The sequence below is a fragment of the Vipera ursinii genome, assembly GCF_947247035.1.
Source record: "Vipera ursinii genome assembly, chromosome: 7".
NCBI classification, from domain to species: Eukaryota; Metazoa; Chordata; class Lepidosauria; order Squamata; family Viperidae; genus Vipera; species Vipera ursinii.
The window spans coordinates 8,627,827-8,655,733 of NC_139521.1; the positions used below are offsets into that span (position 1 = coordinate 8,627,827).

Consider the following 27,907-nt stretch of genomic DNA (forward strand, 5'->3'; position numbering starts at 1 on the left):
GGAATTGAGAGGGCCGGATGCCATGATCTTGGTTTTCTTAATGTTTAGTTTCAACCCGACTTTTGCACAATCCTTCTTCACCCCTTCCTCTTCGCTTTCTGCCATTAGATTAAGATAAAGGTTCCCCCGCACATGCATGCGTGCTAGTCGTTTCCGACTCTAGGGGCCGGTGCTCATCTCCGTTTCAAAGCCGAAGAGCCAGCGCTTGTCCAAGGACGTCTCCGTGGTCATGTGGCCGGCATGACTAGACGCCAAAGGCGCACGGAGCGCTGTTACCTTCCCAGCTATTTTTCTACTTGCGTTTTTACCTGCTCAGCTATTCTCAACGTACACATAGTTGTACTTTGACAATAAAGGTTCCTTTCATTTCATTTTTCGAACTGCTAGGTTGGCAGAAGCTGGGACGAGTAACAGGCGCTCACTCTGCTACGCGGAACTCGGCATTCGACCCGCCAAACTGCCGACCTTCTGATCGACAAGCTCAGCGTCCTAACCCACTGAGCCACCGCATCCCATTAGATTAGATAACCTTTATTGTCATTTTTTTCCCTCCTGCGGGCACAGGGGCGCGCATTAAAAATGAAACTTGGTGGCTTCCTCTGAAAAGCGTGGGCACACATAACACGTGCTTGAAAAAAAAACACGCAACGGGACAATGTAAGGCACGGACCTACACCCTTACACAGCAGGGGATAAATCAGGGGTCTTCAAACTTGGCCCTTTTATGACTTGTGGACTTCAACTCCCAGAATTCCTCAGCCTGGCATGCTGGTGGAGGAATTCTGGGAGTTGAAGTCCACAAGTCATAAAAGGGCCAAGTTTGAAGACCCCTGGGATAAATAAACCAGGATTGCGGCTTCTTTTCCTTTGCGCACCGGGAGAGCCGCCGTCCGGCCCAGCCGCGCACAGCTGAGGCGAGTGTCTCGTTTGGGAAGCGGCGGGCCGAGCGCAGCCTCCCTCCCTCTCTCCCCGGCCCGCCCCGCGGGCCATTTAAGCGGCCTCGGCGGAGCGCAGGCCTCGGGGCCGGCGGGCGATGGCGACTTTGACGGACGAGGCCATGGAGAGCTACGCTGCTTACCCGTCGTACAACCCTTACTCCTACCGCTACCAGGCGCCGAAGGGCAAAGGCGGGCAGGGCGCCTGGCGGCCGCGGAGCAACTACCTGTCCGGCTACAGCGAAGCGGTGGCGGCGGCGGCGGCGGCCGAGTACTTCGACAACTACCAGCGGGCGCAGCTGAAGGCCATCCTGTCGCAGGTCAACCCCAACCTGACGCCGCGGTTGCGCAAGGCCAACACCAAGGAGGTGGGCGTCCAGGTCAACCCGCGCCAGGACGCCTCGGTGCAGTGCTCGCTCGGGCCGCGGCCGCTGCTCTTCCGAGCCCGCGGCGCCCGAGGAGGAGGAGGAGGCGAGCAAGAGCAAGGCTGCCCGGTTAGCGGCGCCCCGCGGTCCGTCCGCTTCCCCCGCACCATCGCCGTCTACTCGCCGGTGGCTTCCCGCCGCCTCACCACCTTCCTGGAGGAAGCCGAGCGCCGGGAGCCGTCGGCGCCCGACGCCGCTCCGACCCCGGCCGTCGAAGGAGACGCCGCCGCCGCCGCCGCTGCAGCCGCCCGCGCCGTCTGGCCGAAAGGCGAAGAAGCGAGCGGCGCCTCCTCCTCCTCCTCACAGGAGCGGAAGAAGATGTCGGCCGCGGGCCCCGACGGGGCGGCAGCTTCGCCGACGAAAGGCCAGGCCGAGAAAGAGTGCGAAGGCGGGAAGGCCGACGCCGCCGACGCCGCCACCCCTCAGCCGCTGGCTCGGGAGGAAGCCGAGCCGAACAAGGCCCGCGTGCGATTCCAGGTGGGGGCCCTCGACAGCCCGGCTGTCCCTCGACGGAGGCGCTAATAAGGCCCGAGCCCAGGGGTAGGCAACCTTTGGCTCTTTTTATGACTCGTGGACTTCAACTCCCAGAATTCCTGAGCCAGCCACGCTGAGGGGGGAAAAAGAGTTTCCAAGCTGAGGCAGGCTGGCTGAGGAATTCTGGGAGTTGAAGTCCACCAGTCATTAAAAAGAGCCAAAGGTTGCCTACCCCTGCCCGAGCCTGAGGAGCGTCCCCTCTAACCAACCCGCGTTGCTTAGCGACAACGCGGCCCAGTCAGCCAGGCGGGTCCCCCCCCCACGACTCCGTAGGGCCTGGTCAAGAAGTGCCGAGGGCGGCGGCGGCCGCGACGGTGCAAACGCCCGTCAAACCGGAGTGGAACTGGGATGGTGCCGGGGCTGCTTGAAGCCTCTTCTGGGTGTATAAACTAGTTAGGGGTCGTCGAGCTTGGCAACTTTTAAGACTTGTGGACTTCAACTCCCAGAATTCCTGTGCTAGCATGGCTCAGCTTGGAAACCTCTCCCTTTCCCCTCAGCATGGCTGGCTCAGGAATTCTGGGAGTTGAAGTCCACAAGTCATATAAGGGCCAAGTTTGAAAACCCCTGCAGTACGGCAACTAATATTTCCTATGAGGGCCAATATAAAGCATTGGTTTTGAGCAAAATAAGTTTTTCCCCCTTTGAAAAAAAAAATGGCTTTGCTGGCTGAGGAATTCTGGGAGTTGAAGTCCACAAGTCATAAAAGGGCCAGGTTTGAAGACCCCTGCAGTACAGCAACTAATATTTCCTATGAGGGCCAATATTAAGCATTGGTTTTGAGCAAAATAAGTTTTTTTCCCCTCTTTGAAAAAAATGGCTTTGCTGGCTGAGGAATTCTGGGAGTTGAAGTCCACAAGTCATAAAAGGGCCAGGTTTGAAGACCCCTGCAGTACAGCAACTAATATTTGCTATGAGGGCCAATATTAAGCATTGGTTTTGAGCAAAATAAGTTTTTTTTTTCCCCTTGGAAAAATGGCTGCCTGTTCTCCTTTGCAGAACATGCTGGAGTTGGACATAGGTGGCCTAGAGGTTACGCAGAAAAAGGAGAGCCTGCTTTACTAGCCCCTTCTTGCTAGTGAGAGCAACTGGGCCATGCGGGAATTCTGGGAGTTGAAGTCCACAAGTCTTTAAAAGTTGCCAAGCTTGACGACCCCTGAACTAGACGGCATGAGCCAAACCCAAAGCCAAACCCAAAGCCCCTTAGCAAAAGAAATAGTGGGAGGTTTTGGGGGGGGGGCTTCTTCCCTCTGGCTGAGAAAAGAGGGTGACCCAAGAGTGCCTTTAGCTGAAAAACAAAATGCTTTTAAAGGAAAAAAAACCAGAATAAGGATTCAGAGACGGGCTGGCTATTTCAGGTCCGCCATGAAACGTTTTTTGACCATTTCAGACGTTAAAAAAGCTAGAAGCAAGGATTCTCGCTTTCTAGGAGTAGTGAAATCCTTGCTGCCGTTCAAAGTTATCAACTCCAGGTTTAGCCGACTTCCTGGTTTATTTCTGTGACTCCGGCTGGGTCTGCACCCACCAGAGTAAGCCATAATGTGCTTTACTTGTTTTGTTTCTTAGTGTGTGATTTGTGAATCCGGCCGGTTTAGTTTGTAAACCGTTGCTCACGTCATATTTGGGGCCATTAAGTTAAAAGCTGACAATCTGAAGCAAACTTAAAAAAGAATTGTTAGCTGAAATAGATGGTTAAGACCCTTGCAGCATCCCCACAGCCATGTGAGGGCAATCTGGACACTTGGCTCACATTTACAATGGTTGCAGTTTCCTAGAGTCGTGTGTGATCACCATTTGCCAACTTCCGACACACAAAATCTATGCAGAAGCTGGCAGGAAGGTTGCAAGTCATAGTTATGTGATGTCTCACTTAACAACTGCTCTGCTTAACAACAGATTTTCCAGTCCCAATTGCCGCAGTTGGAAGACTACCTTTACTAGGTATCACTTCAGAGCAACCATCTTGTTATGCCTTAACTTACCTTGGGAACTTGGATGTCTGGACTTCAACTCCCACAATTTTGGTTGAGAAATTTTAGGAATTGAAACCCACACATCTTAAAATTGCCCAAACTGAGGATCATTGCTCTGTTTAGTTTTGTGTGTGTGTGTGTGTATACACTGCATAGAGCCCTTATGATTTGGGCAGCCCTAGAAATCCAGTAAATAAAAAAATGAATATAGTATAAACCTGCATAAGAACTGCAAAAATCCTGTCTGCGATTTGAAGGGAGTTTTGGCCTAAGAACTTAACCAGGTCATTGGGTTGAAGAAAGATGTTCTAGGATGAATATACTTCCAGTAGTATTTCTTTTTTAACCACTGAGTTTTCTAGTTCCTAGAGCAGAAGTATGGCTATTACCACTGCAAGGACTGCAATATTCGATGGGAGAGTGCCTATGTCTGGTGCGTACAGGGCACAAACAAGGTAGGCTTTCATGACTTACAATCGGTTGGGTTAGTGTTTGGCTTCAGGGTTTAGTGACTGTGGTGTAGACCAGAGGCCCCAACTTCTGGGTTGCAGCCCTCTACCGGACTACGAGCCATTGGGAACTGGGCTGCTGAAGCGGCGGGCAAATGCGTGAAGCTTCATTTGCGCAAGCACAGGGTTTAGCTTGTGCGTGTGAAACCATCCCTCCCCACCGCTGAAACTGCTGAACCGAAAAGGTGGGGGGCCCCTGGTGTAGAGGCCAAGTTTCCTGGTGTCTGGGATCTGTAGAGGCAAGGTGATCTGCTACAGTTGCTGGCGAAATGTCAGGAAATCTAAATCAGTGATGGCGAACCTTTTAGAGACCGAGTGCCCCCCCCAACCACCCCTACTCCGCCCACCCCACTACTCCGCTCCTCGCTCTGCCCTATCCGCTCGCAGGGCCACCCACCGCCTCCATGGCCCCCCACAGATTGCTGCTGGTGAGGGGGCCGCGGGGGGAGGTGGGGCTGGGATGACAGCGCACGTGCCCACGTGTGCCATAGCTTCACCACCACTGTCCAAAGTCCTAACATTGCCCAAGGTAGACTTTATTTGCTGGAGCGGTGGAGATCTTCCTGCTGTGGAAGAAGGTTACCTAAATCAGGGGTCCCCATCCTCCGGTCCATAAACCAGTACCGGTCCGCGGCATGCCAGCAACCGGTCCGCACAAAGAAGCAAAGCCCCATTTGCAGGATGCAGGCAGCACACAAAACCACACCCCTTCCGGTCCGTGGAAAAACCTCTTTCCACGGAACCGGTCCCTGTTGCCCCAAAGACTGGGGGCCTTTTACCTAAATCTTCTCTTTCCACAGGTTTACTTTAGGCAGTTCTGCCGAACTTGCCAGAAGTCTTACAACCCGTACCGTGTGGAGGATATTACCTGCCAAGTAAGCAGTGCTTTTTCGGACCTCCTTTAAGGTAGTAGGTCCACTGGGTTCCACTGCATGGACTTCACGGTTCCTCTCATTATTTAAAAACAAAGGTTTTGGAATCCTTTCCTCCCAACCAAGCCCCCGAAATGAAACAAAGTCGGAAGGAGGCGAGTGAGAAATCGAGCAGTAATTCTTTTGCTCCCCAAAGCAGCTGTACTGATGTGAAAAATAAATTCTGAATCTCACCATGTGATGTTCCCGAATTCCATTCAATGTATGTCTGCAGATAAAAAATTCAGTTGCCCTAAGATCCATTTTGGTTGCTCCATTTAGTTTCCTTGGCACCAGATGGAACTGGTTTGCTCCTACTTTCTGGGATTTTATTACTTCCCAATCAAGCCCAATCTGGGATTCCCTAGTAATCTCTCATCTGGGTACTGATCTGGTTTTATCCTACTTAATTATGGGAGTTGAGATTGGCTGATTGCTGTACCAATCACAGCACTTATTGGTGGAGTCAGCTGACTCAATCCAGTTGAGTCACAGTTACTATAATTGGTGGGTGCAGAGATCTGTAAAATAAAATAGATACGTTTGTAGATGATGGGACAATGTTTTTTAGCTTAGAAATAGTTTTTTCACTTCGATGGCGTGTGGATTTTTTGCTCTGTAACCTGTGTTAATATCCCCCTTTGGTGGGACCAAGCTGGGAAGTATAATTTCATTCTGAACTCTTAAAATATTTTTGGCATTGATTTCAGGTGATGCTAATTTATAGGAACGATGTTTTCAATGAATTGAGAATGGATAAATTAATGTATTCCCAGTTAACCAAGTTTTTTTGGAGTGGAATTACGAATCAAACTACTGAAAAGTGTATATATAGACTTTAATATGGGGATTTTGACCGTTAGCATATCGTTATAACTTTCTTACATCATAAAATTGAGGTAAATAGAACGCCTCAAGTCGGACTTCCTTCTTTGCGGGAATTCTTAAATATAGGAAGTAATCACATAGTTTCTATCCTCTTTTCCATATCATTTTGTTCTTTCTATTGCCACATCCTTGGCATACAAAGGCTTCCCTCTTGTTAAGATTTTTTGCTTTGTAATAACCACCTAGATCAGTGTTTCTCGGCCTCAGCAACTTCCAGGTGTGTAGATGTCAACTCCCAGAATTCCCAGCCAGCATTCTAGGTGTTGACATTCATACCTCTTAAAGTAGCTGAGGTTGAAGAACGCTGATTTAGATCACCAGACAATAACCATTTCCTTGGAGTAGTTTTAATAATAATAGTAACAATAGTAGTATGCAATCTTAGTCATCCCGCTTGCCACCATACAGCATGCATAAATACAGAAAAACCATTGTATTGTCCCTAGTCAAAGTTTTGTTCCTGGGAAATTCATACACAGATCCAGGTCACTTATTTTCAATTACCCTGTTGCTTTTGTGTCAATTTCAGAGCTGCAAGCAGACCAGATGTTCCTGCCCCGTGAAACTGCGCCACGTGGATCCCAAGAGACCTCACCGTCAAGATCTTTGTGGAAGATGCAAAGGCAAACGGCTTTCTTGTGATAGTACCTTTAGCTTCAAATATATTATTTAAGGAAGGGCACAGTGAAGAGTCCTCACTGTCAAATTGTACAGAGCAGGAATTTATTTTTGTTTGGAAGTGGCCGGCTGCCAGAGTGGGAAGCCTGCCAAGGAAGCTGAGATGAAGCAACTGTAAATCAGGATGGAACCGTCTACCTCATTTGTTATAATTGCGTTAAGGAGCAGGGGAATCGGCTCAGTGCATTCTGACAAGCTAAATTTTATTTTGGTATGGAAGAAGTAGTCAAAGCAGATGCAGTCTTTGTTGTTATTTGGGAAGGAAATAGTCTTACAATTTCTTCGTAGGAGAAGCTGCTCTGGAGGGGAATGCACTGTGAGTCAACCTCAGCCAAAATGTGCAACTGTTACGGGAATATTTCACGGTGACAATTGCCAATGAAGGCAAGCAAACCTTAATGGAAAATGTTTTAGTTGTGGTAACACACTGTTGAAAGAACTCAAGTAGGATGGAAAAAGGAAGCACAAGTTGCCAGAATTCAGACGTTGTACTGGAGCACTGGGTTGCCTTCCAGCTGTGTCCAGCTGAGTAAAATGACATAATTGTTTGGGTGCCAGGTTCATAGGCGTTATCGTGGATATGGGTCGATTCAAGGGGAACATCATCTCAGCAGCACACCTATGAAAGGAATTATTTTGTTGGTCAGTAATGATGCATTTAATAGATTTTGAAACAACTAAAGATGTCCTTTGCCCAGAATCAATATGGTAATTTCATTATTTTCTTGAGTACGGATCTCTTAATAAAGTGACCATGATTATAATTGCGGCTTATTTCTACTTTGCTTTTTCCCCCCCTTTGCTGATGTGAATGCCAAACCTCAATAAGTCAAGGACTCAAAAAGCTCCGTATAATACCACCGATTCCTTCCGTGCAAAATTCTGTGAATAATGGTTTGTGTTAAGCATCCTATAATTTGGAACTGATTTAACTATTCAGATTTTGGTTTCTGGGAATGCTCAATTATAAGCCTGAGCAGAGGGGGAGATTATTAAGAGTTACTAATCAATAAAGCTTCTGTCATTCAGATTAGTTGTAAGAGTGTTGATTTGTGAAATCTATACTAGGGCATAAAGAAGACACGGGAACCAGTTTATAAGAACTGAAGAAATGCTGAAGGAAGTTATTCTGCAATAACGAAGATGGTTTTTGGACTGTGCTAGAATAGTTTTAAGCACAATAGGAGACGGGCCGTGTGTTTTCCAGTTTCACTGGCTGCAATTTGGTTGTTGACGTTCAACCAGGATCTTTCAAGTTCTCGGATTCCATCAAAGACTAAGAGGGGGAAAGTGTTCACTTGCATACAACCAAGCTTTGCTTCTTGATCTGGAGGGGTTGGAAAATGTATTTTTTTTAAAAAAAAAACAGGTGGTACAGCTTGAGTAGTTAATTTCTATGGAAAGCTGCAGAGCGCTTATGATGCTTTGTGTATGTAAAGCAGTATTTCTCAACCGTGGTGACTTTAAGGATGTGTGAAATTCAACTTTCAGGATTCCCCCACCCAGCATGGCTGTTTAGGATTCTAGGAGCTGAAGTCCACGCGTCCTAAAGTTGCCAAAGCTGAGAAACACTGATGCTTAAAGGTCGGGTTTGAGGTAGCGATAAAAACGTACCACATCATAGATTTTTCTAGTCCAGCTACCTATTAATTCCTGCTCCTCTGACAATCCCATTGATGGGCACGGGGGGGGGGGGGGACATGTGAAATAGGAAACCTTTCTGATTTTGAGAAAGCAACCAAAGGGTTACACTGCCTCTCTGGGAGGACTTGAGACTTGTGTGTCCTAATGGAACACAGTCTGGAGTTTCTGAAGTTTTTTTGGCCACGGAGGACCAAATCTACACAAGCAACAGGCGCCACTTCTGGCGGGGCCTTCTGTTGACCCATTTTTGTCTGCTAACTTTTTAAGATGTCTGGACTCCCAGAATTCTCCAGCCAGCCACCCTATCTTAAAAGTTGCTGAGGTTGAGAAACACTAGTGTAAGGTATACATCGACATGATATAATCCAGTTATCGCTGGCTGAAAGGATAAGTCTTTCCTATTCACTCTCGGCCCTACTTGGGAACTGAGGAGTGTAGTTGTCCGTGGCCTCGAGGTTTAAATAAAGTGGTAGCCTCTACCCCCTTTTCAGGCAGAAAAAGTTCAACCAGAGGAGTTTGGTTGTAAGGGAGACGGTTGCTCCACACATACATTATGCTGAATTTCTTGAGTAATGAGTGATGGAACAGCGCAACATCAGCTTTAGAGAACAGTTGCTTGTGTGCATCACCATTAGATGGAGAGGCTTGACTCCTGGACTTGTCCAGACGGCACAAAGGAATTTGGTAGAACCGATCGCTCCCGTTTGGCAAAGCCAGAGGAAGCGGCAGGCCAAGAATCCCACACTGGCTGCCAGTGTTGGGAGCAGCGGCCATTGTCTAAAGCGGCGCTTCTCAACTTTGGCAACTGTTAAGGTATGAAGACTTCAGCTCCCAGAATTCTGGCTGGGGAATTCTAGGAGTCGAATTCCGTGTATTAAAGCTGCCAAGGTTGAGAAGCATAGATCTAGAGCAAGGGGTAGGCAACCTCGGCTCTTTTATGACTCATGGACTTCCAACTCCCAGAATTCCCGAGTCAGCTGACTCAGGAATTCTGGGAGTTGAAGTCCATGAGTCATAAAAGAGCCGAGGTTGCCTACCCTTGATCTAGAGACTGCCTGAAGTGTGAATTTGTCACAATTCCAAAAAAGAAAAAGAAAAAAAAAAGTTGAGTGCAGAAAAAGAGCAGCTAACATGATTAAAGGCCTGGAGTATGAAGAACGTATGAAGAACTGTTGCAGGATTTGGGAATGGCCAATCTAGAGCAAAGGACTAGATGTGACATGATAGCAGTATTCCAGTATTTGAGGGGCTTCCACAAAGATGAGGGACTTTTTGTGGCAAGTCAGTCTTGACTGCGGCAATTACCTCAGGACAACTCCCTATAGTTTTCTGGCAAGGTTTTGGGGAGTTTGTGACTGGGCCAACGTCAGCCAGTTGGCTTTGTGCCTAAAGCAGGACTAGAACTCAGTCTCTCAGTCCGATGCCTTAACCTCTACACCAAACTGATTCTCTTAAAATCACTCTTTTCCCCTTGTCCTTTTAATAAAATGAGTACATGGCTGTTCCATGATAATTAAGCACTTACCAGAAGGTTTGCTTCGATTTTAGTACGTATTCACTCCAGATATAATGTGGCATTTGTTTTTTTTTAAAAATTGTATAATTTAGGTCGTTTCATGTAGCACCTATGCAAATGTTTGTGAAAACCTGTGTGCTACTATGGCAACTCAAATTTTGCACACACGTGGACACACTCTGGAAGTGAGACCAGGACTTGGTTTTGAGCACTTTCAAGAGTTTTCATGGTAAAGGTCATCTTAATAGGCTTAAAAACGGTGTAAAAATTAGGAGCAATGAAATTCACGTTCATAGGTGGCCAATGCTACTCTGCCAATTAGCCAAGACAAAGCCTATTTCTCACACTGTTTACAGACGTCTCGGATAGGAAAGAGGCATCACGAGTCAAATCACTGATCCAGGCAGCTGATGATACACTTTTTAAAGTCTTGGGGCCTGGACCCATGCCTTTCCAGAGGTGGGGAATGTTCAAAGGATGTAGGAGATACGAAACGTAACCTGGAAACATTAGAAAATAACAAATCTTGTCATTACGAAGGATCGAGCGAGCCAGGCTGTCAAATTTAAATTTTGCTTTTGAAAAAGTGAATTCCTAAAACTCAAAATATGATGTGATGCTCTGGAAGCGCCAGTCCCCCATTGTGTCTGGAGAGGCTTCCCTCTCCACTCAAGTCCTTCAGTGCCACACACTGTTTTGCATTAGGCATGTACAAGTCTCTTAAATGCCAATCAGGAACAGTCTGTTTAAATGCATGCTCCACTGTTGAAAAGCATCCAAAGGTTTTAAAAAGAAGTATACTTTGGCCACCTGATGAGAAGGAAGGACTCGCTGGAGAAGAGCCTCATGCTGGGAAAGATGGAGGGCAAGAGAAGAAGGGGACGACAGAGAAGGAGGTGGCTGGATGGAGTCACTGAAGCAGTAGGCGTGAGCCGAAATGGACTCCAGAAGATGGTAGAGGACCGGAAGGCCTGGAGGAACGTTGTCCATGGGGTCACGATGGGTCGGACACGACTTCGCAGCTAACAACAATTTTTTAAAATCCCATTTATATCCCGCCCTTTTCTGAAGACTCAGGGCGGCTTACAAGCTTAGCAGTAGCCTTCCTTCTATGTATATGCCTGCTTATTAGGGCTTTCACACACACCCCAAGCGGCATTATTACAAAGTCAGCTTAATTGCCCTCAACAATCTGGGTCCTCATTTTACTTACCTCGGAAGGATGGAAGGCTGAGTCACTAAAGATGTAATCAAGTATTCTCCACCAAACTACACCCCCCAATTCTATGAGAAAGTACACAAAAGAGTAAATTGACATTTTTATTTGAACAAGCCCCCCCCCTAAAAAACAAAACACACACACAGAGAAAGGAGAATGATAAACTATGAAAAAATATAATACACAATTATAAACTACATCTATGCTTATAATGGGTTATTAAATAATTAAGAACGCAACCTGAAGTACCACAGACCCTTCAGAATAATTCAATTTTATCGGGCTAAAAAAGCCCAGTGACTATGAATGTGCTGTATCTTCTTAACAAAAGTTATGGAATGGAACAAAATTTGGGTTATCAGTCCAACAGTCTCTAAACGCAGTTCCTTCAATTAATGCATTTCAGCGTAACTGTATGTTTAACAGAATCGATTTCCCCAAAGAAAAAAGCCCACGCTAACTTTTTTTGTGTTTTACTCCCTGGAAACTTGTTTTATTTTTTAATCACAGTGCATGAGAGATACATAAAATAATTGGGGATTTGATTTGTTTGAATAGAGGAATTGCATTTGCTCTTTTTGCTTCATTAAAATGTTTTGGTTTGAAAGGGAATCCAGTTACTTTTATGCTGCATGCTTGGACAAGGAATTACAGGGTGACTTTTGGGGCCTGTAGGCTGCGTTCTCCCTATCATAGTCCTCCGATGCCTTTGCTTAAAAGAAAAATCGTGAAAAAACATGCCTAATCAAACTTTCTCTTGAACTCTGCAGAACGACAGATAATAAACACTGTTCTATCTCCCCCTGCCCCAGCTTTGAACACTATTCTCAAATAAAACATCATTGAACATTTATACAAAAAATACTGGATTTTACACTATACAATTTCTAGAATATGTACAGAATAAAATAAGTTACTTTTTTCTAGTGAGTTTTGAGGGACAATAGGCATCTTTAATATACATTTTTAAAGTCTCTGCAAGCAGCTACTTTTTGGTTAGTTATCAGTTATTTGTTATAAGCCCTGATCAGAAAACTGAGCAGTATTCCAAACCAGTTAGAGATATATTATTTCTTTAAAAAAAAACCTGGATAATTCCAGTTTTAAATATTATTAAACTCCAGAACATTTACAGACTAGGAATTAAAGCTAAAAATATATACTTTTTTCCAAAAATAATCTTACAGTGCTTTTTTTCGGCATGCTCAAACTTTAACAAACGTCCATATCCTCAAAATATGATGATTGGATAGCCATTCATTCCTACTTGCACGCATGATTTTTATCATTACAGGCAAAAATAGAATAAATTGTAAATACAATATTGATAAATCAATGGATTTTGCAGTTTTTTATATTCCGGTATAATACAGCACATTCCTCATGACACTCTCAAAATTATGAATCAAACATTATTTGATTATTTACTGTCTAAAAGCCAGAAAGTTTTCACAGGTCTTCAGCCAAAACAACCATTGTTCATTTTAGCCTCATTTCACCTGCTTTCATTATCTCCAAGTTAAGAGGCTATTATTGCAACTCCATGTACTTTCTGTTTATGATAGGGGGGGAAAATGCATTTTATAGGCATTGCTTTTAGCCCTTTTCTCTAATGCAATTTTTTTAATGAGTTCATATTACTGACACAAGGTAAAAAAAAAAAGCATTAAAGGTGATGTCAGCTGTTTTGAGAACTGTTACTAAACTACGCAACTTGTTTCTAGAAAAAAATTCTTCCCTGGAGAATAGGAACAGTTTCATTCGATATGAAAGGTGCTTGATAAAAGGTGCCCCCCCTACACACACACCCTTTTCAGTGTTTTTTCTGAGGAAGAGTGGTTCAAAATCCTGTACTCAGATTCCTCACAGCCGTGTGTTTTGCAAGAAGCTGGTACGACTGCACCACGTGGAGGGATTCTCGAATCTCTAAATTTAGTTCCATTAGTTTTGAGCTGGCTTCCGACAGATCTTGTTTTGAGCCAACTATTGCAAAACTGCCGGTCTGGCCAAGGGTCTGGTGACGGAAAAATATGTGCAAGAGGGTTTGAATCGGATCTTCTTCGGAATCGCCAAATATGTCATTGGGCCAAATGCACCTGGGGACACAAGAAACCAAGGTATTAGTCACCGTTCTTATCAAGTGGGCCATCTCTGCTCTAAATTAATGCATCCGAGTTTTTCCTAGGGAGGTGTAAATTGCATGCATTCTGCTAAATTCTGCTGGAAAAAAACACCACCCATTTTCCCAAAACTAGGCTCAGTGACTGCATTTCCTGTTGCTTGTGGAGCAGCTGGTGCACTCTTCAGTTCACTGAAAATGTTACCTAGCTGGGTCAGGAAACATCTCAAGAAAACCACCAAGCTCAGAGAGCACCGTTAAGTTCAGCCTACATAGCCTCTTCTATTGGCATGAAATGTTACCAATACTTTATAGCGCTCTTCGTTTCCGTGGGCCCAGATTTACGTAAGTCCTTGGTTGAGACCGTCACTGCACTTTTTTTTTTAGCTCGTCCGAAAAGCTCAATTCAATTGTACATTTCCTTCTGTTCTGCACCTGTGTTAATAACCTATCTGGTAACCATAGTGAATGTCATGTGGTCTAGCTATGTTATGAGTTAGCTTTGCTGTGTGCGCAACCGTAAAAAGTTTTCTAGTTTTTGTCTTTACACTCTTTTCTTTTACTGTCTGATGAGAGAGAATGTAGTCGGTTAGCTTTGTTTATATATATTTTTCTTTTGTGATTAAAGGTTTTTTAATAGAATATGCGTCGGGCTTTATTTCCTTCACCCACACGCATTATGCATCATCTGAAGCATGGTCCATCGCCCTCTGATAGGAAGAATTATTCCCTGACATTGGTAGCAGAGGATGGTTTGATTTATGTTTTAGACGATGCATGTTTCTGAGACTGTTATCAGTTAGTTCTGGCGACTGAGGAAGCTGTGATTAACTGCTGAAACATGTCGGGAAAGAAGGCACGGATAAAAAGGGAGGCTCGGAGCCTGTCTCTGGGGCATCTTCCTTTGAGTTTACAGACTCCGCTCGCTTCAGCCACACGCCTTGGAGAAGATGCACCTGCTCCTGTTGACGATGCAAGGTCAGTCACTCTTTTTCCTGCTTTTCCCTCCCAGTTGTGTCCCTTTTCAAGGAAGGAATGTTAGTAAAAATCCATTTTGCAGTACCTGAATGCTTTGACCTGTGCTATAGCAGAGAAAAAATCCTTATTCCGTAAAGTTTCGATGAGCGAATGAATGGCTGTCTCCGTGCTGGTCTGGGAAGCTTCTGGGATGTGAATTTCTTCAATACTGCTATAAGAAACAGACTCGGCAGCTATTTTCAAGAAGGCTTCCAGCTGAGCAAGCTCTTCCGACATGTTTATGACCTAGGAAAAGAGAGACACGTGCATTTTTTTGTTTTTTGTAGCAGGGCCATTCCCCCCCCCCCACAGCCTTATGCAGAAAGTATGTTTAAATTATTTAAGGTGAGATGAGAAATTAAGCTACCACGATTAAATATTGGCTTACGTTCTCGTAGATACCTCAAGCATTGAGAGTGAGCATGCTGGTGCTTAGGTGCTTAACTGAAATCTGATAAAACTGGATGAGAATCGAGTCTCAAACCAATTTAATATTTAACTAACTTTAAGATGAATTTGCATTGTCTAACCTTTGATAAGCTATCAAATTTTGTGTCTTTACGGGTTATCAACCGCTTTTGAGTGCACACCTGAGCACAAAAGCAGAATGGTCACGGTGCACAGCCACTCTTATTAGTCCATTTAATCTTTTAATTCAGAGACTTAGGGGTTGCCTCTCAGAGGGAGTCAAGCTATCCTGCAAAGCACCTGAAGGCAGGACAAGAAGCAATGGGTGGAAACTAATCAAGGAGAGAAGCAACCTGGAACTAAGGAGGAATTTCCTGACAGAACAATTAACCAGGGGAACAACCTGCCTCCAGAAGCGGTAAACACTCCAACACTGGAAGTTTTTAAGAAGAGACTGGACAGCCATTTGTCTGAAATGGTATAGGATTTCCTGCCAGAGCAGGAGGGTGGACTAGAAGACCTCCACGGTCCCTTCCATCATCATCATCATCATCATTATTACTATTATACTTATTGTTGTTGTCATCAGAGATGTAATTCTTAGCACTAAATCTTGTAGTAAAAGCAAATATCCCATTTCAGTGTCATTTTCTTTACCTCTGCCTCTTTTTTCACTACATTCACTTGGCTGATAAGTTTACAATAGGCTTGAAATAAAAGGAGCAGCTGGAAATGCAGCTTATATAGCCTCCGACACAGCTCTAACTCCTGTAAATAAATAAATAAATGGTTACCTGAAAAACAATATATTATCCAAAGAAAGCGACAATAGCATACAACGGGTAACGAGCAGAATTTGCAATATAAAAATAGTTATTCGCTTACTGCAGAGGGAGAAAGGTTAAGATAATGGAGGAGGAAGCTAATCAGAGAAAAACCAGGGCTTCTAAGTCATCTGTGGATTAAGAATTTAAAAAGTAAATGTTCTCTTGCTGGCTATATAATAAACTTTGGCTTTTAAGAAGGGCAGCCATTTCCAGCAAAGACAAAGGGACGTTGATGACATTTCAGAAATGCCATGCTCTCGCAGGGGAAAAAAAATGTCTGTATTATTTTGGGTGATCTGTCGCTTCTAATTTTAGAACAGTGGTTCTCAACCTTTCACGGCACATCCCGTCAAGCACTCTTATCAAATAATGTCCATCCTACCAATATAATCCCAATATCCCCCGCCGAGGCCGGCAATTCATTTGTTTACAGGCAATTCTGGATATGCCGCTTGGGGCACGGCGTGCAACATTTCATTCTCTCCCTCCATCAGACCAGACACCCTAAAAGGAAAACTCTTCCGGCCCTGCCAGAGGAAGAGAGGAGGCGAGCTAGCAATCCCTTCAAGCACAATGGCGATTCCCTTTCACGCCTTCTTCCCATCTATCCCACCCTCTCATCTATGGTCCTTGCCTAGGTCCCTTTTCAAAGCTACTTCCCGGCGGCGCAATGGACAAGCAGTGTCCTCCTGCGTGGCTCCTCCTTCCTTTTAGGGCAACTATGGCTCCCACCCTCCCCAACCGGCTGCCTCCAATCATGGTCTCAGCCTTATGGCCAAGGCCTGGAATTACAGCATGCTTAGCCGAGCGACGAACGCTTTCTCAAAATGGCAAGAAGCTGCTGTCTCAGATACAACCGGCGCACAAGGTGCACGATCTCGTGGGGATGAGGTGGGGGGGGAAGAAAAAGTTTTCATCCTGCATGTTCAAACGTTAACGGATCTCGACCTCACGCTGTGTTCGATGGACGTTTGTCCAGGTTGCGCGGTGGTGTGCAACAACTGAGCCCCCAACGCGGGAGGTGAAAAGGCTCAAATGGGCCTGAACTCCCATCACCACTGCATTTTGCCTGACAAAATGTACCGAAGCAGATCGGATGCTGGTTCCTAGATTACACACGAGAACTAGAATAATTTTAAATCAGCACAAGTTAGTCCCCCAAACGCAGGGTGGCTGAAGACAGGTTGGGTCAGGACCACACATGAACCTTTTCTTTCTCCAGCCATTAGGCAAACGAATAAAAAGGACCGGTGCCTTGAAAACCAGGTTTTCTGGGACGGCTGGCAGGGACGCTTTCATATGTGGGCTCCGTCTTACTGTGAAATGAATTGCGTCGGTTGAGAACCACTGCCCTAATCACATGTCAATCTATTGTATTGCAAATAAAGGTATCGTTTCTACACATACACACACACAACATATAAATATACATACATAGAAAGTGTACCAAAAATCAGGCCCCATGCAGAATTTATTATATAAATTAAACAATCAAATTGGTTGCCGTTTCCTTCTAAATGCTTTGGACATGTGGCCTTTGAACCTGCTTTGTGGCTGGCCATGAAGCCTGACTTTTGATACAGTCTGTATATATAGTCTTAATGTTTTGATTGTTTTTAATAATATTTCAACCTCAAAGGTAATGGATTCGTGAACAGAAGCGTAGCATCACCTCTATTTGTGTATGTAACTGTATTAGTGGATATGACTGTTAATATGGATTTAAAATAAGTAAGCAAAACTAACAATGGAATAATTTGCTATAGCTACAATATTCTGCCATCTAAAAGGACTGCTGAGGAGTTAGAATTATAGATAAGCAAAGCGATTGTTATTTCCATAATATTTTATAATGAAACACTGTGATATCACAAATGGACAAGAGACAAAAATGAAAGCCAGTTTGGTTACTGGCATAGTTAATTATTTGATAAATCAAGAGCCATCACTTACTGCTAGAATTTCCAAATGCTAAGCAAGAAGGTGTGCGGGTCACAAAATACAAAAAGGAAAAAGATCAAGAATTAGTATAGAACTTTATTTTCCATGGGTCTTAGAATGTCCCAGATATAATTAAAGGGGAAAAAAAACTTCCAAAGAAGAATTTAATGCACGTATAAAAATAATACTGAGTATTTATAGATGATAGAACAACTGGCTGCACTACTTGCTTTGTTATCATGCAAAGTGACCCAAATGTATAGTGAAAAGCAGTGACAAGTAAGTTCTGATATTGAATGGAGAGAAGAAAAAAAAACTGGGGATAAATAGGTTTAAGCGACAACTGTGAAGGCAGACATCAAACTTCATGCATTTAAAGGAACTTCACGGTAAGTACTCATATAGGACACTCCCGGATAGATGTAACTGTAACGGGAGTGGGAAAACAGAAGACAAAATTTCTGCAAGGAATAAAGGATCGTATTCTTAACAGGGAGAAAAAAAAAGAAGAGATTCCCTCCTGATAAACAAACAAAACAAAACAAAAAAACCACTGCAAAGATTAAAAAAAAAGCTCATGTGCTACTCTCATCCGGTTCAAAGCTAGCAAGTTCACCTGGGGCTAGAAGACCGCTACCGGATCCGTCTCTTCCAAGCTCAATTCTGTCCTGTCTCTGCCTTTCTCTGAAGCAGCAATAGTGCGGGCCTGTTTCCTGGCTTACTAAAGGACTGTGGCCCAATCAAGCATGCCATAGCCCAGATCTGCCTAACGGCGGTTCTGCATTCAAGCTGAATGGAAATATCGACTCCTTTTAGATCTCTAGCCTGAAAACAGAGGCTTGAACAAGGCTAGGCCAGCACCCTAGGGCAGGGCTTTTCAGCCAGTCGTACAGGTACCACCTGTGGTACATTGGCACCTGGCAGGTGGTACGCGACCATCCTAGAAAAGTTGTATCGGGGGAGGGGAATGAGCTGAACCGGTGGCAGCACCGCACAAGCCTGAGCGAGACGGCTGGAGCTGCAGGGCTGTCGGGGCTCAGCGGAAGCACCAGAATCGGCGCCAGGCTCCAGCCAGGAATTCTGGGAGTTGAAGTCCACGAGTCATAAAAGGGCCAAGTTTGAAGATCCCTGAGCTAGACTCTGATTTCTTGAAAATTACGTTCTTTATCTGGGAAAGAAACAGCTACAAACCTCTGCATAACATCCTTTCCTACTCTCTCGGCTTCAGTCTTCTCAGCCCCAACTCTTTAATGGGTAGCTGGGAAAGGCAGTTCCTTAAATTTGCTACAGATTGTTACTTACTAGCATCTACATTACCAAGAAAAACCAAATCTGTTACTGTTTAAAATTTTAACTCTCTCCTTGGAACCGCCTGCCAACTTCTTAATAAAGAAAGAAATGAGAGTAAATTACAACAAAATCTAAACATTTTCTAAATAATAATAATAATAATAATAAATCTGTCTGCTTCTTCTCCAAGTCTGGAGAAGACAAGTCTTCTTAGAAGTAGTATCAGAAGATTTGAGTCTATCCACCGTTCAGGATTAGTTGTTCTTCCAGATGCAAAGACAACTCTGGAAACTCAGAAGATTTATTTTTTTCCTGACAGTTCTAGTAAAGCAAAAAGAATATACCAGCTCCTGTGGCAATGCTATAGCTGGCCATCCGCCTTCATCTAATAAGTTAAAATCAAACCACCAATACCCCAGAAATAGCATGGATATATTTGATTCCCCCCCCCGGTTAACAGTATTTTTATATACTTACTAATAACTCTGCTGTTATTGATCCTTTCAAAAATGCTTTAATGTAATTATTGCTTTTAAGAAATCTGTGTTTTCTACTGTGGGTAGCTCTTTACAAACACTTCAGATCAGATTTTCGTGGTCCAACTAATTATTTTTAATATTACTTTCCAGGCAGGTCACCCAGAACTAATTAGATTTGAGGCAGCTTAGCTTCTGTGCCAGACAGCTATTTATCTGATGAGCCGATATGCAGAATACCAAGTTTCTTCCTTGCAAATAGCGGTTTCATAACAAGAGCATTTGAAGACTGATTCCATCTTTCCTGGTTATCTGTTCAATGTTATTAGACCCAAACAGCCAGGTTTTTATTACTGATAGCTAAAATAATTTTTTTTTTACTTTTTAACCTGATGGGAACATTAGGACTTGTTCATACTTGCAGCACGTATGGATGGTTTCATATTTACGCATGACATAAATAGACACAAGTGACTGGAAGCAGAGGCCTACCTGAGCATCTGTAGTAGCTCCATGAATACCATCGTCTGTACCAAAGGTCCTTTTGCAATCTTTCAGCCACTGCAAAATAAAACAGAGGCAAGCTGAAAGAGTCAAAGCAGAATCACTGATGCCTATACGAGCCCGAACACGGACAACACATTTTGCTTGAGTCGCAGAATGTTATAATATAACCTACTGATTTAAGGGACTTATTCAGGAAAAAAGTAATAAAATATACGATGCATACCTTTAAAACTGTCACACTTTTTATAGTATACTTTGATGTGTAGTTTGAAATGATAAAGAAAAGATGATTGAAATAGCAATACATCATCAAAGAGATAAAAAAATCTAGTCTCTTTTCTAAATGCAGGTCCATGTATAAAATCCGGTCCACTGATCACTAACATTATTTAACCTTAGTTGAATGAGCAAGCCGTGATATTTTAAATTCATAACACTAAGCCATTATGGGTAAGTTCTGATAGCTTGCTGAACCTAAAGAAAATCACATTTACATGTCGCATTGGATGAGAACCAAGCAACCATGGATGCACATGTAGGGACAGACATAAACCCCCCTCAAATTACATACTTGTAGCACCTACGGAATTCAGTGATAGACAGGGAGGAATGTGCTTTAATTCACCAACTGTAATGGAACAAAACTTAATTATGTTTCAGACCAAGTTGCAGGCAGCTCTATGCCAGCAGAATAATGAACCTGACTATGATTATGACTTTTTTTTTTAACCTTTGTATACAAGGGAACAAAAATCTAATTTTTCATTAGTCTATTGAATTAGGGCTTTCAGTAAATGAATTAGGACGGTGCGTTTTCTGGAGAACAAATTGAATTTTCTAAACGCTAGCATGTCAATTAATGGCATGGAGCCCAACGCATCTTTCTTTTTAACATTTTTTGTTTTATTTAATGGCATCCCTGGCTCTTCTTTTTTACTTCCTCTTTTACCACTTCAAGTGTCGAGCTGAATCACAATAAATAACACAACCCTGAAACAGAGACCGTATCCCTACACAAAGTATTCCAAAAGGGCTGCACGGATCCCCCCAGTTATTCTTGTATACTTCTAAGAAACACATAGGGGCAGGAGGGAAGAATAGGGGCGCTAAAACGTTCTCCCCTTAATCACTTCTATAGGTACAAGGACTGACAACGAAGGGAGCTCAAATAGGATTCTATAAATCCTACTGTAGATCCACATTCGGTGCAACGGTGGTGCGTCAACGATCGATCGCTCCTAATATCTACTTCTCATTCCCTCTACAATAAAAATATTTTTTCTGTCTTTCACAAGTGCATATTAAATGAGCTGCAATTTCCCCCACATAACATAAGCAGAAATTAATTCCTATCTGTTGATGTACAGGTAGCCGTAGACTTACAGCAGTTCATTTCGTGACTGTTCGAAGTTACAACAGCACCGAAGCGACTTATGACTGTTTTTCACGCTGACGACCGTTGCAGCATCCCCGTGGGTCACGCAATCAAAATTCAGGCACTTGACCACTGACTCGTATTTATGACGGTTGAAGAGTCACGTGATCACTTTTTGCGACCCTCTGACAAGCAAAGTTAACAACCGGGTTGCTAACTTAACGACTGCAGTGATTCGCTTAGCAGCTGTGGCCAGAAAGATTGTAAAATGGGGCAACATTCATTTAACAAGTGTCTGGCTTAGCAACGTAAATTTTGGGCTCAACTGTGGTTGAAGGTCGAGGACTACCTGTATTATTTTATTATTAGTCCCCCAAATTGAATATAAAATAAAAATTAAATGTAAGGGAAGGGAGAACATGGAAATGTAATCCACATGATCCTTCAGGCAAGGAGGGAAAACTAGCCAGGGCTAGGCAACCTTGGCTCTTTTATGACTTGTGGACTTCAACTCCCAGAATTCCTGAGCCAGCCATGCTGAGAGGAAAGGGAGAGGTTTCCAAGCTGAGCCAAGCTGGCTCAGGAATTCTGGGAGTTGAAGTCCACGAATCATAAAAGAGCCAAGGGTTGCCTACCCCTGGCCTAGACCAAAGTAAAATCAAAAGAATAAAGCCGGTAGGAAGCTTCAGAAACCATTTTTTTCCTATACTCTCTTTCTGCTCTTGCACAGCATCCAATATTCAGAATACCCAAATAATACAGCATCATTCTTTTTTTTCTTTTCTTTTTTAAAAATGTTTGATGGGCAGGCACTTTATTGACCTTTGTCATTCTAATGCAATAGGAACTCTTAACATGAGTTTTCTATAATGAGGCTGTCAAATCCTGCTTACGGTTATAGTTCTGTACTCAGCCTGTCTTTCCCTGCAGTATCTCTGAATGACTAGGGCAGAGCAAAGGTGTAAGACAGTTCACAGCGTATTTTTGAGACAAAGGAAGCTTTCAGGGGATGTCAATTACAAGTCAGTTTCCTTCCAGACAATCAAATTCTGGTTCTGAAAACGTAGTGTTCCGCTATTATTATATTTGCAAAAACTCATCATTACGCTAGAATTCTTTGGAAGTTGCTTAAAGTTCTATTCCTTTTGAAATGCTACTTATTAAAAGATTATTTTTATTACTGCTTTAACGTTCATTTCTGAAGAAGATCCTAGCGGATGCATTCGATTTCAAATGTGAATATATGTCATATGGTCTTTGACCTCCCTGCTGTGATTCAGCATCAGCCTGTGGTTTCGGCAGCTGAGTCGGACGATTCTGAAGAGGAGGAGGAGGGGTTTGGAGAGCCTTTGGTGTCAGAGGAAGGTTCTGATGCACCACAGAACTCTCAGCCAGGCCCCTCCTGTCTTGTTCCTCCTCAGACCCAGCTGTGTGAGCATGAGGGGTTGGAAGAAGACGATCCACAGCTGGCTCTGTTCAGGGATGCTAGGAGGCAATCTAGCAGAACTGAGCAGAGGAAAGCAATGAGGCAACTCGGGAGGACGCAATGAGAAACCACGCCTTGGGACTGCTGTTAAAAGGGGAATGTGTGGGAGGTGCTGGTTGCTGAAGGCAACCATTTGAAGAGCTTCTGTGAGAGTCCTGGTCTGTTATTGTTTAACTCTTGTTTAATCTTTTTGGTTTAAGTCTTGTTTGAACTTTTCGTTTAACTTTTGTAAATAAATTTGGTTGGGTTAGTTCCAGCCTGTTCATTATAAAAAGGGGTTGTCCCTGACATTCAAACAGGGCCGGTCGTAGGCTGGAACAGAACACTCCCTCAATTCACACTACACTGTAGGAGAGTCCAATATATGTTATTTAAAATTCCCATGATCATTAATGTATTCAATGCAGTGTAATACTATACTACCTGTTCAGCTGCCTCTCTTTTCGCATTGTAAGTATCCAAATGTTCTTGAAGCTCCAGAACACTGAATTTCAATGTTTCTAGTAAACCACAGGACATTAACTGTAATACAAAAAGAATGTTTAAAAACCTTATTAATTAATCCCATGCAAAATATAATATGTACTTATTTACATTTTTAAACGTGTTGCTATAACCTGACAACATCTACTAAGATTAAAGAAGTACCTCCAAATATTAAGGAAGTTGCCGGAATTGTTTATACAATACAAATTATATCTCTTGTTAATATCAACTCTATATCTCTGCCAGAAATAATTATTCTACATGACAAATGAAAATGTACAGAAATGTACATCTAAAAAAAGAACTGTCTAGAAGAGATGTACCCCCCCTTTGTTAAGTACTGTGACTAAAGAATTATCTATTAAATGATGGATTAAAATATTTGCACACCAGATATAAAAATGCAATTCATGTATTGCAGGGGTTCCTAACCGGGGGTGTGAGATGATATTCCAGGGGGTGTGAAAACCTGGGTTTTCAAAATTATAGCCTATATACATAATTCGTTGTCATTATTTCAAACTTTTGTAAGGGGTGCGAGAATGTATCAGAAGCGTTCTAGGGGTGCAGGGTATAGAAAAAGCTGGGAGCCACTGATGTATTATAATAATGCAAGATACTGAACTTGTAGGGAAGCAAATGCATAAAATTTTGATGTAAACATTTTCTCTCCTGCAGAAAATCACTGCCGTATAAACAAGCTGATAGCACAGCATGACCTGTTTGGAGTGCTAATGGGATGGGTAGCTTGGCAATGCAATGCCTGAACTGGAAATATTGCTCTATCTTTTATTTGTGAGTACTTCATTTCCCAAATGCAACTTGAGATGGGTATCTACTTTATGAAGGACAAACTTATCATTACCCTGAAGGTTACTGGGCAGTACAGACTGATCTAATTCCAACCAGCACATGAAAAGAATAAAGACCCAGAAATAATGAATAAGTAAAAGCCAGCTATCTCACACTCACACACACACACACACACACAACTGTTGTGGCCCCGACCCCAGAGCCTGTCCTACCCAAGGAAGAGGACTCTGAGGATGATGGGAAGGAACTGGCAAGGCCTCCCTCTCTGGGACCCTCCCCTCTGGCAAGGCCTCCGTCTTCATCTGAAGGCTGGCAGGAGCAGCCTGTGATTAGCCAGGCTGGGAGTGAGCCAGAGCAGCTGCAGCAGATGGAATCATGGCTAGATCCCCGAGAACGGCACAGAGCCAAGCGTTTACAGCAGCGTACGAAGAGTAGGAGGGTCAGGGATTAGCTGAGTCACTGAGCCACACCCCACAAGGTACAAAAGGGGGTGTGGCTGCTCTCAGGACTTTGTGACGAACAATAATTTGATCAACTTCTGGTCACATCTTCGGAATTCTGTCGGATTTACTACCTGTTTGAAACCCTGGCCTGAATTCTTGACAACGCTTCTGTACTTTTGTTTCTGGACTGTTTGCTTGGACTCATTTTGAGTAATTGTTTGGAAGCTATCTCATTCCAGCGGAGCTGACTGTTTGTATTTTGCTGCCAAGGCCTTATCAGAAGGCAATTACTAAAGCCTGAGGAATTAACCCTTGCTAGTTGTGCCTGCTTGTCTGTCTGTTTGTACCCGGGGGGGTGGGGGGTGGGACAAAACACACACACACACACACACACACACACACACACACACACACACACACTGGATTAAGGTGCTTGTGGAAAGAACACCAAGCACTTTTGAAAGTTCATTTTTAGATCCATTTACTTGACATCGTGGAACAATGATTTTTGTCAAGAGAGATAGAGAGAAGACAAGTCTGTTGATACCATGGGTTCCCAACTGAACAGTATATATATAGCTCAGGGTTGAACTGTGGAGTCCTTGATGCTCTCTCTTAAGTTTGGTTGTTGGCCTGCAGACATTTCATCACCCAGATAGATAACATCATCAGTGTTAGTGAGTTGCTCCCTGTTTATATATAATAGCTTGCCCTGCCAGGGTTGGTAGGATGTGGTTTTCTCCTTAATGAGGGTATTGTTTTCAGCTTGTCTGGTATAAATCGCTCTCTTAAAAGCAGAAGGATTTCAATTCAAAAGAATCGAACTTAAGTACAGTGGTACCTTGGTACTCATTGTTAATTGGTTCTGGGAGGTGTGCTGAAGACTAAAAATGAGTATCAAGAAAACCACGTGACCCTTTGTTTCAGCCAGGAAAGACTTCCAGTCTGTCTCATTTTCCTATGTCAGCAACTTTCCTGGCATGGCCAACTTCCTATCCCTTCTCCATGGCCATCACCTTCTTTCAATTACAGAGGGTCAAATACCACATGCACGAGTACTAGGACAACATTTTCACGTCAAAATGCACTGAGTACCAAATCCGATGAGCTTTGAAGCAGTTGAGTACCAATGTACCAGGGTATTCAGATGATTGTGAGGTGAAAAAAATTGTAACTGTCTTAATCGGTCAAAGGAACACTAAATATAATAAGCAAACATAAATAAGTATTGTAGTCCATCCACTTGTGTCCCTCCACATTCAGTAACTGTTGAAAATTTCAGTGGTGCTGGGGGAGGGGGGGGAAATGGATGTATGGCTGGTCCTCAAAGTTCTAGCTGCTGTAGCATCTCCATGGAACATAGTCACAATTTGTGATCTTCTCTGCCAATTTCCCACAAGCAGTCATTGGGAAGCTGGCAGGAAAGCTTGTAAATCACTTTTGGTAAGCTGGTCCCATTGCTTTTTCTACCGTCTGCAGAATCCCCCACCTGGACACAGTCTCTGCCAGCCCTCCCAAGGCCTTCAGCGGTCTCCGCTGCCCTCCAGGACAGCTCATTGCCTGGGACTCCTACCCCTTCCTGCTTAATGACCTGTGCGATCTGGGGTTATGATGGCAACCTAGAGTGCCATCACTGTGATGCTGTCAGGTGATGTCACCTTTTACAACTGCATCACTTAGCAACGGCAATCCCGGTTCCAATTGCTGTTTGTAGCCCGAGGAGTGCCTATAGTCTTCCATGTACCATGCCAAGGCTGCTTTTATTTTATAATTTCCTTTCTTTTCAAAGTTCACAGGAAACTTTGTAGCCCAAATTGCACCGTACTTGGGCAAGAGGAATATTAACAGGCTTGGAATAGCTCTAAATCTCGCTAAAGTCTCTACTCGGTGGGAGGGGGAACCCCCTGAAGCAGGCAGGAAATGGAACGGACCCTATTGGGTAGAATCCATAGAGCTTCATTCTGCCCAATAGTGTTCTTGCAATTCTACTTGTGAGCATTTTTACAGTTCTGGATTTTTTTTTTTAAAAAAAGTGTAGCTTTTGGAGCTCTAAGCTATTTCTGAAATTATGGCTGAGAAAAACAAAACATGAAAATCTTAGGAGCAAAAACAATTTTAATATTTCATTTACATTGCCAAAAAAAAATAATTGCCAATTTTTGAAATATTTTTCAAAAGGGAATGATCAACTCAAAAAAATTAATGTTAAAAATCATTAGAACAGATAAGAGTTTTGGATACTAAGAGAGAAAATCTGATCTGTGATATGGAGAAAACAAATATTTTTAGGCGGCTTGCAAATCATATCTTCATTTTAAACTCTTTGTACTGCAACTAATGTTGTGTGTGTGTGTGTATGTATATATCTATGGATAGACAGACAGATAGACAGATAGATATAGAATTTCCTTAGTTTACTATTAAGAGTCCCTATTCAGAACAGTTAGCATGTAGACATAGATATAAGATATTACCGTTTCGGCATCCACAAAAACAGTTGGGCATTCTGAATGCGTCGTCATAACTTCCAATGAACTTTTAAATTTTGTTCCAATTCGCTGCAGATTCTCACCCAGGAAACTGACCGATTCATGTGTGATGGCCCCAAATCTCCTCTGAATCACCTAAATGCAATAAAATGGCGTTTGCATGTGGGAAAAATTTAAAGGCTTTACTTATTTTACTGTAGATTCTTTAATATTTTTATTCTTGGCTTGATAGCAAGTACTTAAAAATTGTGGTTTTTTTTTTTTTGCTTTGGAGGAAACATTTAAAAGAAATGAAAATTAGAACTGCACAAACTCCCTCTTTTGTTCCCCTCCCGCCAATATTTTATTTGAGTAGGAGGCTGCCCTGTTCTATTATGACTGATGCTTTATATCCGAGACTAAATTCTCCTTTTCCATGTAACTCTATCACATGAAAGGAAGAAGGGAAGGGTTGGGTGAACGAACGGATGCCAAATGACATCGAGACCCTTTAAAAAAAATCATCTGCAAAATCTGGCAGTAAAAGAAGTCAACAGGTCAATATGAGCGTCATTCTAGACTGTGAGTTTAGAAATGGATACTGTCCTAATAAAGAGAAGAATGAAGGTCTTGGTTGTTCTTGTTGTTAGTTGCGAAGTCGTGTCCGACCCATCGCGACCCCATGGACAACGTTCCTCCAGCCCTTCCTGTCCTCTACCATCTTCTGGAGTCCCTTTAAGCTCACGCCTACTGCTTCAGTGACTCCATCCAGCCACCTCATTCTCTGTCGTCCCCTTCTTCTCTTGCCCTCAACCTTTCCCAGCCTGAGGCTCTTCTCCAGCGAGTTCTTCCTTCTCATTAGGTGGCCAAAGTATTTGAGTTTCAACTTCAGGATCTGGCCTTCTAAAGAGCAGTCAGGGTTGATCTCCTCTAGGATTGACCGGTTTGATTGCCTTGCAGTCTGAGGGACTCGCAGGAGTCTTCTCCAGCACCATAGTTCAAAAGGCCTCAATTTTTTGGCG

General features: G+C 43.4%; 2 protein-coding genes and 1 long non-coding RNA gene across 5 annotated transcripts in view; 2 read left to right on the forward strand and 1 right to left on the reverse strand.

Annotated features, from left to right (window-relative positions):
• Positions 1-758: 758 nt before the first annotated feature.
• ZAR1 (zygote arrest 1) lies at positions 759-7,614 on the forward strand. Its single transcript, XM_083367921.1, has 4 exons — positions 759-1,837; positions 4,227-4,319; positions 5,174-5,248; positions 6,702-7,614. The coding sequence occupies exons 1-4, from the start codon at positions 1,034-1,036 to the stop codon at positions 6,843-6,845; spliced, it is 1,116 nt and encodes a 371-aa protein (XP_083224047.1). The 5' UTR covers positions 759-1,033; the 3' UTR covers positions 6,846-7,614.
• A 3,702-nt stretch (positions 7,615-11,316) lies between these two features.
• The window catches only part of FRYL (FRY like transcription coactivator), a 142,790-nt gene continuing 126,199 nt past the window's right edge, over positions 11,317-27,907 (reverse strand). For 2 of the 3 annotated variants that reach the window (XM_083367890.1, XM_083367888.1), the window contains 7 exons: positions 26,892-27,041; positions 23,099-23,197; positions 19,800-19,868; positions 17,554-17,571; positions 15,431-15,541; positions 14,412-14,611; positions 11,317-13,325 (listed from right to left, as the gene is read on the reverse strand). In XM_083367890.1, coding sequence (XP_083224016.1) covers positions 13,070-13,325; positions 14,412-14,611; positions 15,431-15,541; positions 17,554-17,571; positions 19,800-19,868; positions 23,099-23,197; positions 26,892-27,041 — 903 coding nt within the window. In that variant the 3' untranslated portion in view covers positions 11,317-13,069. The remainder of the gene's footprint in view (positions 13,326-14,411; positions 14,612-15,430; positions 15,542-17,553; positions 17,572-19,799; positions 19,869-23,098; positions 23,198-26,891; positions 27,042-27,907) is intronic. The other variant, XM_083367889.1, reaches the window with a different exon arrangement.
• Positions 13,333-15,409, forward strand: LOC310643495. Its single transcript, XR_014493093.1, has 2 exons — positions 13,333-14,326; positions 15,025-15,409. It is a non-coding gene; the product is annotated as an uncharacterized lncRNA (long non-coding RNA).